This window comes from Drosophila kikkawai, chromosome X (genome assembly GCF_030179895.1).
Source record: "Drosophila kikkawai strain 14028-0561.14 chromosome X, DkikHiC1v2, whole genome shotgun sequence".
Lineage (NCBI taxonomy): Eukaryota > Metazoa > Arthropoda > Insecta > Diptera > Drosophilidae > Drosophila > Drosophila kikkawai.
In genome coordinates, this window is record NC_091733.1 from 11,845,974 (window position 1) to 11,856,933 (window position 10,960).

At 50.7% G+C, this 10,960-nt stretch overlaps 3 protein-coding genes across 6 annotated transcripts; all 3 read right to left on the minus strand.

Moving 5' to 3' along the window:
* Positions 1-6: 6 nt before the first annotated feature.
* On the minus strand, positions 7-5,434 carry RhoGAP16F (Rho GTPase activating protein at 16F). Of its 3 annotated transcripts, none has more exons than XM_070288289.1 (5): positions 3,536-3,712; positions 993-2,434; positions 802-907; positions 498-680; positions 7-263 (listed from the first exon to the last, which is right to left on the minus strand). In XM_070288289.1, the coding sequence occupies exons 1-5, from the start codon at positions 3,568-3,570 to the stop codon at positions 170-172; spliced, it is 1,860 nt and encodes a 619-aa protein (XP_070144390.1). In that variant the 5' UTR covers positions 3,571-3,712; the 3' UTR covers positions 7-169. The 3 variants fall into 3 exon arrangements, with proteins under 3 accessions (XP_070144390.1, XP_070144391.1, XP_017034788.1); XM_070288290.1 differs by lacking the exon at positions 3,536-3,712 and adding an exon at positions 2,670-2,943; XM_017179299.3 differs by lacking the exons at positions 7-263; positions 498-680; positions 802-907 and adding an exon at positions 4,956-5,434 and having other exon boundaries at positions 2,309-2,434; positions 3,536-4,904.
* A 287-nt stretch (positions 5,435-5,721) lies between these two features.
* Positions 5,722-7,276, minus strand: scu (hydroxysteroid 17-beta dehydrogenase 10). The gene is made up of 2 exons (XM_017179096.3): positions 7,142-7,276; positions 5,722-6,635 (listed from the first exon to the last, which is right to left on the minus strand). The coding sequence occupies exons 1-2, from the start codon at positions 7,148-7,150 to the stop codon at positions 5,877-5,879; spliced, it is 768 nt and encodes a 255-aa protein (XP_017034585.1). The 5' UTR covers positions 7,151-7,276; the 3' UTR covers positions 5,722-5,876.
* Positions 7,277-8,208: 932 nt separating this feature from the next.
* On the minus strand, positions 8,209-10,748 carry Ada3 (transcriptional adaptor 3). 2 transcript variants are annotated; one of them, XM_017179210.3, is made up of 2 exons: positions 8,700-10,748; positions 8,209-8,616 (listed from the first exon to the last, which is right to left on the minus strand). In XM_017179210.3, the coding sequence occupies exon 1, from the start codon at positions 10,610-10,612 to the stop codon at positions 8,909-8,911; it is 1,704 nt and encodes a 567-aa protein (XP_017034699.1). In that variant the 5' UTR covers positions 10,613-10,748; the 3' UTR covers positions 8,209-8,616; positions 8,700-8,908. The 2 variants fall into 2 exon arrangements, with proteins under 2 accessions (XP_017034699.1, XP_070144236.1); XM_070288135.1 differs by having other exon boundaries at positions 8,209-8,641.
* Positions 10,749-10,960: the final 212 nt, after the last annotated feature.

Sequence of the window (10,960 nt, forward strand, 5' to 3'; positions counted from 1 at the left end):
TTATGATTTTTGGTTTAAGTCTCAATTTATTAAGTATAAATACAAAAGTTTATGTTTAAAGTGTAAAAAAAAAATCGAATATATATGCCTGTATGCGGTCTTAAGCACCCAAAGTCATTCCATATGTACACGGTGCTCTTTCTGCTTGGTCCTTGTGAGTCCCATCCATTTAAAATAGGTTGTGGAAAAGCAGGTCCGGCTGCGAGAGTGTCTTCTTCAGGTTGCGAACGCTCAGACGGCGCAGGCGGCGATCGGCGGTGCATCTGCAGGCGATGGGGATCGATGGGAAGGTGGGGGGGATACATGGGGCAAAGGGTACAGGTACAGAGGTTCAGGTTCAGGTTGAAGTTGGGGATGTCGTGGTTAGCAAAGCATTTGTTCGTTCCAGAGAAAGACAACAACAGCACAAGATGGAGCAAAAGCGGCTGGGATTCGGGACTAAGGAACCAATGCACCATCACCAGGATCGGGTATTCAATGGGGCCTGGCTCACTCACTCGAATATGCGACCATGGTACTCGATCATCAGCTTGACGCAGTCCGCCAGTGTCTCACCCTCGCGCAGCACCTGCTGGATGTCCTGCACGTTGCAGCCCTGGGGAACGGTGTGAAAAATGGTCGGTGTCACCGATATGGACAGCGTCTCGGCGCTTATCTGCTGCAGTGGCACCTTGGTTAGACTGTGGACAGGACAAGGGAACAATCATTATTTGCAAATACTCTTCAGAGCAGACCAGCAGACAAGGAAGCGGACCCTAAGAGGGTGGATTTGGAGAGGGTGGGGTAACGGTAACCACTCACCGATTGAAGTGCCCGAATATGTAGTCCATTGTGTCGCGGTTGCACTCCGGCAGCGAGCGTGTCAGTCTTTTCAGGGTGTCTAGCTTGACGGACAGATCGGTGAGCACTGTGCGGGGAAGCAAAAGAGTGGAGTGCCAATGGCCAGGGATTACAGATACTGAATGGATACTGATGGTCTTGCATATACTTACACCACTGGTTGGGCAGGCCTATGAAGGTCTTGGCCTCGTTGACGCTGACCAGCGGACTCTTGATCTCGCGCAGAAACAGCTTGAGCACGCCGGTCAGGGTGTGTACGTCGACTTCCGGCTGACGCAGCGCCTCATAGTCATTGGCATCAATGTTGAACCTGAGCGTTTGGATCTTATTGTAGTCACCGCATTGCCTGTAAATGCCCTCGATGGGCTCCGAGGACCGGCGGTACTTGTGCTCGATGAGATCACAACAGTCCACCACGATCCGGGGCACTGTACGGTGCTGGTCGTGCCTCAGCACCAGCTCCAGTTCCGTGTCAAAGCAGGGCTCGTCGAAGAAGATGCGCTGCTCGCGCAGCGTCTCCACGCTGGGCCGGCTCTTAAACCAGTTGGCCAGGTTCATCCAGGCCACCAGACGGGAGGGTCGGACATTGGGACTTCCCGTGGCCTGGTGGCGCTTGCTGCCCGATCCGGAATTCCCGGATCCCGAACTTGCTGCAGTGCGCTGCTTCTCCCTTTCCCTCTCCTGGAGCAGCTCCGCCAGTTGGCGTCCCATGTCGGCCACCTTTTGCTCCAGCTCCTGGCCGTAGCTGGTCTGTGCCAGCAGATCCTGCTCCAGGGTGTGCATACGCTGCTTTAGGTCCTGCCAGCGCTTGGAGCAGCTGCTGCAGCACTCCATCCGGGCTCCAGACTGATTGCGATCCCTGGAGCCGCGTGTTCTGGCCGCCGCTGGACTGCCAGCGGAGCTGGAATTGGAGGAGCAGACATCTAGGCTGGTGTTGGACACCAGCACGGCCGTGTTGCTGGCATCGTCCAGAAAGAGGCGGGTCAGGTCCTTGCTGCTGCTGCTCTTGAGCAGCGCCAGCTTATTCGGTTTGCTTTTTAGCTCCCGCAGAATCACCACGGCATCGGGTCGTCCGCTCTCCATGCGGCCAGCTTTGTCTAGGGTGGTGATGGAGCCGCTGCTGCCCTCCAGGCGATACAGGGTGCCGGAAGTGACGCTATGGCCACGCATATAGGCGTGATTGTGCCCACCGCCCTGCGACGACGACGATGCTGACGTCGAGGAAGCGGAACGGTCGCGATCGCGGAAACAGTTCATCAGGGTTTTACCCGGCTGGCGTCTCTCGTGGGCCACGTATCCTGCGGCGCCGATAACAATGTGCGCCGAGTCCGGCGTGCCAGGCGTGACTGGCCGTTGGTTCGTTGCCTGCATTCCGCTGGGATCGTTTATCGGGACTGTGGCTGCTCCCACTCTCAGTCTTCTCCTCCGCCTCCTCCTGTCCCGCCTTTGCTTACTCGATTGACTGCTGGTGGGCTTATCGGCAGCTGACCAGTCTTCTCCTCCTCCTCCCTTTTCTCGTGTTCCCCCTCTGATTCCGTTTCTGGTGGCAAGTGACGTCAGGGAACACGATATCGGCCTGCAGCAAGAACTGTGCCTACGGAAAAACGATCAACGGTATAATTAGTTTATGACTATTGAATTTAAGCCCAGATAGTGACCACAGTGGTCATTGGTTTCAGGGAACAATAGGTCTTATCAGTGTGACAGATACTTTGGATTTGGATTTTCTCAATAAAGTTGATGAGGAGGGGACAAGGAAAATGCGAAGGGATGTGGAACCCCTCCCTCTAAGACTGCTATATCGAGTGCTCACTGTGCTAAACTCCCACCTCTTCCGCTTGTCAAGTGCCGATTTCCGCCAGAAGCAAAGCAACTTCTTGTCCCATTGAAAGACGTCTCTGGCCGCTGACCACAAGCCACTTATTGGGCTTCCCACCACCTCCTAACTGCTGCTGCTTCTCCTGACTCAGCTCCGCTCTGCTCTTCCCTTCTCTATTAATCCCCGACTATGGCTCCTCTTTCTGCAACTTTGGATGACGCACTATCATCAGAGGTGGTTCACGGATGGTGGATAATTCGCAGGCAGCTCCGATTTCAACTGAACAGAATGGCTGGCATTCTGGTCGGGGCTTGCCCTTATCGCTGTTCCAGCAATTCCAATGGTTCCACAGTCCCAGAATGCCAGCCACTCTTCGATAAGATAAGCAACGAGCCAAACAAATGCCAAAACACTCGTTTAAATATACATAAATAAAAACTAGCTGGCGAACTGTGTGAAATGCAGTTCCTGCCCCAGACATATCTCCCTTAATATATAACCATATCGCACGAAGGCTGTTTACTCTGCCTGCCGGCGATAGCTTCTGCGGGTGGGGTGGACTTTGGCGATTTGTGGGTAAGTGGAGCAGTGCCCCCAGGCCCTTGACCTGGCTATTGGACTGCAGCTTATCAGGAGCTATTGAGAGGGAACAACCTTATTGAGAGGGATCTCCATAAAAAAAAAATGTTAGCTTTAATTAAAATTTTTTGAGTATATAATATCCTTTTGTAAATACAATAACAAATAAAATAAAATAAAATAATGTTAATGGTTGGTTAAATTTATCGAAAGAAGACGTTGGCCCTTAGGGTCAAGGATAACTTCTCTCTTAAAACTAGGAACTAGGAAATTGCAAAAATTGGCTTAATGGCTTACAGTTGGCAGTCTACTTCTTGGGTGGAGATCAACATCAGGTGGAAGAGTTACCCCCCTCTCCGGCGGTTTCTTTCTTGCGAACATGCGACTTCATGTGCCCGCTGAGCCCCGCATACTGAGCGAATCCCTTGCCACAGAGCTTGCACAGATACCGCTTGTGCTTGTCGTGGATCTCCTTGTGCCGCCGCAGGTACTTGGCACTGGTGAACCGCTTGTGACACACATCACACTCCTTGTCCCGCACATCCAAATGCCCCTTGATGTGGTCCCTGAGCACAGTGCGCTCAAAGAAGCCCTTGCCGCAGATATGGCACTTGGCCACCGATCGCTGTTCATGCCGCCGCTTGTGCCGCTCCAGAAAGGAGACGGTGCTGAAGCGGCCCCCGCAGATGTGACAGCAGTAAGGTCGCTCCCCCGTATGCGAACGTCGGTGCACTTGTAGATCCGTGGTGGTGGCAAACCGCTTGCCGCACTCCTCACAGCTCAGGTGATAGTCCTGCGTGTGCCGCCGCAGATGAATGGTGCAGTTGCCGCACTTGGAGAAGCCTCGGCCGCATGTGGGGCACACAAAGGGCAGGCTGCCGTCATGCTTCGACCGATGCACCCGGTAGCCGTCCACGCTGCTCAGCATCTCCGGACAGAGGTCGCACTGGAAGGGAGCCATGTGGGGCTCGAGGAAGCCCAGCTTTTCATAGTAGCGCGACCGCGAGCGAAATACCTTGCCCAAACGCTCGCTCTGCAGCCGACGCAATTTCTCCTGATGATAGGTGTTTCTCAGGCGTCGGATAAAGAGCTGCAGCTGTGCCGGCTCCAGTGGAATCTTCAGCTCCTTGCGACACAGCTCCAGCAGGCGATCACTGGCCTCCTTGCGGACGGTACGCAGCCGGCAGGTCATGTCCTGCATGTCCCAGTTCGGTCTGCATTGGCGGTACAGCTCGATGAGCTTCAGGTTCTGGGCGTGATTCAGCAGGGCCACAGAACCCCTCTCCTCCGCTTTGGAACTTTTGCCCAGCATCTTGGGTTGGCGCTGACGGGGCAGGCCTCTAGCCAGGAAGTGCAGTTTTTCGTAGAACCACTCCGCGGTTGCCGGTGGATCTGTGGGCTGCTCCACGCGTTGTTTCTCCCGCCGGTATTCATCTCGCAACAGCTTGACATGCGCCGACACATCCTGGCCCGTGAGATTCAGTGCAAACTGGGCATTCAAGCCGTCGGCTATCTTCTTGCTGGCCTTGCGGCGTCGCCTGTAGTTTTTATATTCCACCATGCTCAGATCCCAGAGCAGGCGTTGCTGCTCCAATTGGGCGATGAATGCCAGCATTATCGGATGCTCCTGCAGCCAGAAGAATGAGGTGTCCGTGGAGCTGGTCACCTAAAATTGGTTGGTAAATCTTAATGGAAAAATGTAACTAATCTAAATTACAGTTTCCAGCTGTTGACTGGTGGATTCCAGGGACGTGACGCTCTGACTATCGCCATCTGACCATCTGTCTATCTCCTGTTCCGCCTCCGAATCGGCTGGCGAAGATTCCTCTAGTTTCATTTGGTCCGCCATCTCTGTTTCCAGTGGATCCTCCTCTTTGGCAGAGGCTACTGCCTCCGGATCGTTGCCAGCACTGCTGCGCAGAGTCCTGAGCTCCACCCATGGCTTGATGTCCTCCTTTTCCCAATCTTCAAACAAATCCGAGTGCTCCGTCTCCAAATGCGACTTGAAGTCCTTGAATGTGTTCGTCGTGCGCCCCGGATCCGGACAGTAGATGCACTGGAAGGCAAAGGTGCGTGTCTTCCGCTTCCAAAGACACACGATGTCGCCGCAGCGTTGATATGGCGGCATTATGTTTAGCTGCAGAGTCCGGAATCCGGATAATTTGTCGTTTGTTTGATGAGAGGGCTGCCAACCTGCGTTAAAAGCTGTGAAAACAAGAAAGCAAATAAGCTTTAAGAGTCGCCGTGCAGATACCCTACAAATAGCAGACATTAATATAACTTTAAAAGAAATTTAAATAAAAGCAAATTAATTGTCTTAATTATTAAATGGTATCATTTGTAAGCTGTAATACTTTAAAAAATAATTTGTACGTACGACATATACATGGGTGATTTATATTACATGCAAAGTATACAGCCTTGATACCCTTTAGTTTATGGCAACAAGTGTTGGAAAACGCTTAAAACACTTGCCCACAAAATTTAAAATGTGAAAAATGTGTGTTTATTTAGAATTCTTACATAATTTCGGGACAAATAACATTTTCCAGCCTAAATACTACAAAATAGATAAATGCAAACTGATCAAGCAATTTCCGGGTTCCATTTAAATCCAGAAAACATATCCAGCATCCATTTAGGGCATCATGCGCAGGGCACCATCCAGACGGATAACCTCGCCGTTGAGCAGCGGGTTTTCGTAGATGGACTGCACCAGTTGAGCGTACTCGCTAGGTTCGCCGAGACGCTGCGGGAAGGGAATGGACTTGGCCAGGAAGGTGCGCACCTTCTCGGGCAACGCCGCCAGCATCGGGGTGTTAAACAGACCCGGGGCAATCGTGCAGATACGGATGCCCTGGGTGCTCAGGTCGCGGGCAATCGGCAGGGTCATGCCAACAACAGCCGCCTTGGAGGCCGAGTAAGCTGCCTGGCCAATCTGGCCATCAAAGGCCGCCACCGAGGCAGTGTTCACGATCACTCCGCGCTGTCCATCCACATTGGGCTCATTGGCACCCATTAGGCCGGCCGACAGGCGGATCACATTGAATGTGCCCACGGTGTTGATGTTGATCACACGCTGGAAGTCCTCCAGACGATGGGCCACGTTCTTGTTGAAGTTAAAGGTCTTCACAGCGGTGGCGGTTCCCGCACAGTTCACGGTGAAGTCCAGGCGACCAAACTTATCCTTGGCAATCTGCAGGGCAGCACTCACATCCTTCTCGGAGGTGACGTCCACGGGTACAAAGACCACTTTGTCGCCCAGCTCCTTGGCCACCTCATTGCCCTTCGACGAGGGCAGATCGGCCAGGATGACGCTGCCGCCCTGCTTGGCCAGACGCTCGGCGGTGGCACGACCCAGACCAGAGGCTCCTCCGGTGACCAGTGATACGGCGTTCTGGGGGTTATTATAAAAATATATTATAAGTGGGAGTATCTTTTGCAATCCATAAAGTATCTATCAATCTAGTATAAGCTAAGGTATAGCATATAGCATATAGCATATATATATCTCCAAAACCGGGTACAAATATTCACCAAACTTTCTTTTCATAGTAAAAGAAGATCCCCCCAGGCAGAGGAATGAAAGTCTGCTGCCGGTTTATCGTATTTCTCACTGGTGATATCAATCCTCCCCGAGTTATCGGCTTGGTTCCTGATAAAACCATCAAAAGGATGACACTTTATGTTATTGTATAACTCGCGAAGAAGTAATGCCTACTACTTGGAGGCGGGTACAAGGTGCACAGACACAGATACAGTTATTTATGTGCCATCGTCACAGACACGAGTTCAAATCCCAATTGGACTTTGCTCCCGGGCGCCGGGTCGTCGGGCCATTTTGTCTGCACTAATTCCCCTGTAATCGCTGTATAGCAATTAGTATTTAAGACACCCACATACCTTGATCATTTTGCAGTACTGTTGTTTTCCCTTAACGCGGTTGTAACAAAGTAAATTGGACAAACTTTAAACTGGGAACTTGTTGAGCAAGCCGAACCGGGAGCAGTATGACCGTATCGGGCCCTTTCAAAAATACAGCGCTGAAGCGGTATATAGAAGTATACCAAATATGTCAGTTAAAATATACCACAAAGATAAATAATTTAATTTTTAAATCACATTATTATAAATAAAGAGATAAAGTCTAAATTGTTTTACTACAATTTAAATATATTTCCTGAATTTTAAAAAGTAATGTAAGTTTTGACAAATTGAATAATGTAATAACTTATGAAATTAAAAGACATTTTATATTTTTTTGCTATAATATTTTGAATATTAAAAATTCAATTAATTTTTTGTGCTGTAAATTTTGTAATATTTTAATATTAAGACTTAAGATATTTTATTTGGACATGATATACTGCTAGAAAATAGTTGGAACAGCCTTAAGTCTAGTCTAAGACATTCATCTCCCTCTAATTGAATGCTTTAATTTATAATTATTAATATTAATTTAAATTGTCCAAGAACTCAGCTTAATCCGTCTTGTGGTAGGAGTGTCCTGACTATCATTTCCCGCCTGAAGGACATGTCCTTCAACCTTGACCATCCACTTTGTAGCGTTAGAAGCACCTTGAACTTCATCCAAATGACCTTTTTTTTTTACATTTTTTTGCTACCAAAATAAAGTTGATTTAAAAAATGTATGCAGAGATTAGCGTCGTGTGTGGATAGGGAACTGCGATCTCCGGAAGGGCATCCACGGATCGAAGACCAACCCCCTTTGTTTGGTTTTAATTAGCGTTTCTCCGGATTTGCCGCTACCGCCGCCTTTGATTGTGTGTGCCAGGCTGGCTTATCGGTAGGGTAAACAAGAGGCTGGTGGAAAGTACCTGTGGAGGAGGCGCCTCCACTTCCGGCGCTGCCGCCGGAGAAGAGCCCACTTGGCTCGTGCCGGGCTTGGAATAGGGTTTAAAGCGTTCAAGGTGTTCGCCCAGTGCAGTAGCTCTTCTCCAGCCATTGGATAAAATCTACGGTCTACTCCCGATAAAGACAACTTTATTGCCTCGCGATAACTTAAGCTATACAAAGTGTATGTGTATTTTTTTTCAGTGTGAGTGTGATAAATACATGTTAAAAAAGAAAAAAAATATATATATATATTTATTATATTGTATGGGCGGATAGTAATCTAAGGTGATAGTTCCTTGAAAATCCTACATTCTCTTTTCAATATTTGCTCCATAAATTAAGGTTTAAGGATCAGGCCAGATATATATATATCTTTAATGTTTACTTACAAGAATTATCTGTGCTTCGGAATTTGCAACCTTAGATTACTTTCCGCCACTGAAACTCTTCATCCGATCTGCGTGCAGGCCACACGCTATATGGTTTATAATATAGATATATCTTTGTTAATGTACATTCGCCTAAAAGGAGAAGGAAGGGGAGATACTGATGGGAAAATTCAAAGTACAGATTCGATGTTAAAAGGTTTTCTCCGAGTGCTTACATATATATAGGATATATATCCTTCTCTGAACCATCCAACTCCATGGCTATATATATATATATTTCTTGGCTAATTTACAGTCTGGCGTAGGGTTAGCGGGGGGCCCGATCCTATCAGAAGCATTGCAGCTGCAGCGCTTCGTCCCGGACCTGCCGCTTTGCCTGATGCATGGCCATTAGCTGATACCAGCCCCAGGCCAGGGTCCTGTCCTACATCTTGGGCTCCATGAGGGAACCGGACGAGCCGCCGGCGCTTGGTAGATGCAGCTGCATGCGCTCCAGCTGATCGGCCAGCAGACGCTGCTCATTGGTCAGACGCAGAATCTCCTGCTTCTCCTCGATGGTGTGACCCTTGCGCTTGGCCCGATACTGCAGCATTCGCTTGTAGCACTCGAGTATCTCCTGGTCCACTACATCCAACTTTCGCTTGATTGCAATCCGTTTGATCTCCTCGCTGGCGGCGGCACGAAGACGCTTGAGCTCCTCGCTGTTGAACTGCGAAACGCTGCTGATCTCCGCCGTAACGCGCTTGATCTCCAGCAGCACCTCGTCGACATCCTCGTGGGCGGCAAACTCACTGGGATCGATCAGTCCGTTCTCCAGCAGCTCCTTCTTCAGCCGCTGTTCAATGCCCACGCCATGTTTCAGCATGGAAAGCGATCGAAAGTTGCCAGAGGCGGCGGCCGCCGCAGCTGCAGCCGCCGAGGAGGATGAATGGGAGTGTGTGTTCTCATTGCTGCTGCTGGTGGTGCTGTTGCTATGCTCACCGACCGCCGCCTGCTCGCTGGGCAGCGTCAACAGCGACTCCTCCATGAGAGCGGAGACCAATCGTTGGGTTAGCGGTCCCGTGATGCTCTCCTCTACCATTCCCTCGGCCTTTTTGAGCATGGCCGAGGCATTCTGTGACTTTACGCGTGCTCCGCCCGGCTGAAGGGCCTTCATGTCCTCCTGCGCCCACACCGTAGAGTAGTGGGGACCCAAGGTGGGCACCGGCGGCACCAAAGGCCCGCGGTACTGCTCCAGCAGGTCGTCGATGAGGCGCAGATCCTCGTTGGTCAGCGGCATGCAGAAGGGCTCGATGGAGAGCCAGAACTTGTTGGGTGTATCGTTCTTTGGCACCGACACCTTGGGCAGCTGTGGCTGGGGCTGGTGGTGCGGCAGCACTGATCCAGAAGCATTGGCGGACACCAGGGTGGGCAGATAGTCCATACTATCGTCTGTGTGGTTGGCAATGGGGCTGTTTTTGGCCTGATGCTTTGCGGAGCCAGAGACGCCGCCCTGCTGCTTAAGGATGGTCATTGAGGAGTGCTTTTTGCGCACGCCCGTCGGCTCATCGCGCTTCCGCTTGGTGTTGCTGGAGGATGAGGCGCCGCCGCCACCGCCGGACGGGCTGCCCACACCTGTGGAAGAAGTGCCACCAATGCCCAACAGGCCATTGAGCATGCTGGACTGACAGGGCGGCGATCCGGGCACACGGTCCATCTTACGGCGATCCTGGCGCTTGTCGTCCTTGTCTAGACTGTCGTACTCGGCCTTGAGTACGCGCGTCCTGAGCGCCACGTTCGAGAGCATCTGCTCCAGCTCCAGCTGCACGGCGTCCAGATCCTCGGCGGCCAAATGATCGTCCGACGGCCGCTGCAGCGCGGTGGCAATAGTTGGCAGCAGCCTGGGCACATCCCGGGTGCGAATCACAGGTATGATGACGCCACCGGGCGTGGCCAGTACCTCTGCCTCCGAGGAGGCGCTGGCGGAGGCCGACTTACCGCCACCAGTGCCATTACTGGGCAATTTACCAGCGCCGCCCGACGACGCCGAGATGCCAAAGCCACTAGAGCTGCCTGCTCCGCCGGCGGATGTCCCGCCACCGCCGCCACCAAAGTGGCCCAGCTTGAGGTTCTTCAGGTTCGCACTCATGAAACGGACCAGCGATTGGCACTATAATGTGCAGCAGTTGTGGTGAAATTAACGATTTGTTTATTTTTGCTCGAATCGCAATTTGTTAGTTGTTAATGTAGGCAGTGTGACCAGGTTTCGAATATTGGGAATAACTTCGGCACGCTCAGTGGGATATACTGGAAAATACCGAAAATTAATCGTCTATACAGTGGATACTGAATAGGTGAATTTGTTTTCGAAGTCTGTGGGTTTTAGGATTAATAATTTCGTTTCATAAAGATTGTTTCATTATCATTTAAAATTATAACTTAAAAGCATTAGTTCTTTGCCGGTTATTAACAAATAAACAATATAATAATAAGAAAA

What these genes read in the sequence shown, in the direction of transcription:
- RhoGAP16F (XM_070288289.1), bottom strand. Translation starts at nt 3,570, where the DNA reads ATGTTGATCTCCACCCAAGAAGTAGACTGCCAACT. An exon ending in ATATTCGGGCACTTCAATCG is followed by an intron (nt 681 to 801) that starts GTGAGTGGTTAC and finishes TCCTGTCCACAG; the next exon opens with TCTAACCAAGGTGCCACTGC. An exon ending in TACCATGGTCGCATATTCGA is followed by an intron (nt 264 to 497) that starts GTGAGTGAGCCA and finishes CATCGCCTGCAG; the next exon opens with ATGCACCGCCGATCGCCGCC.
- Ada3 (XM_017179210.3), bottom strand. Translation starts at nt 10,612, where the DNA reads ATGAGTGCGAACCTGAAGAACCTCAAGCTGGGCCACTTTGGTGGCGGC.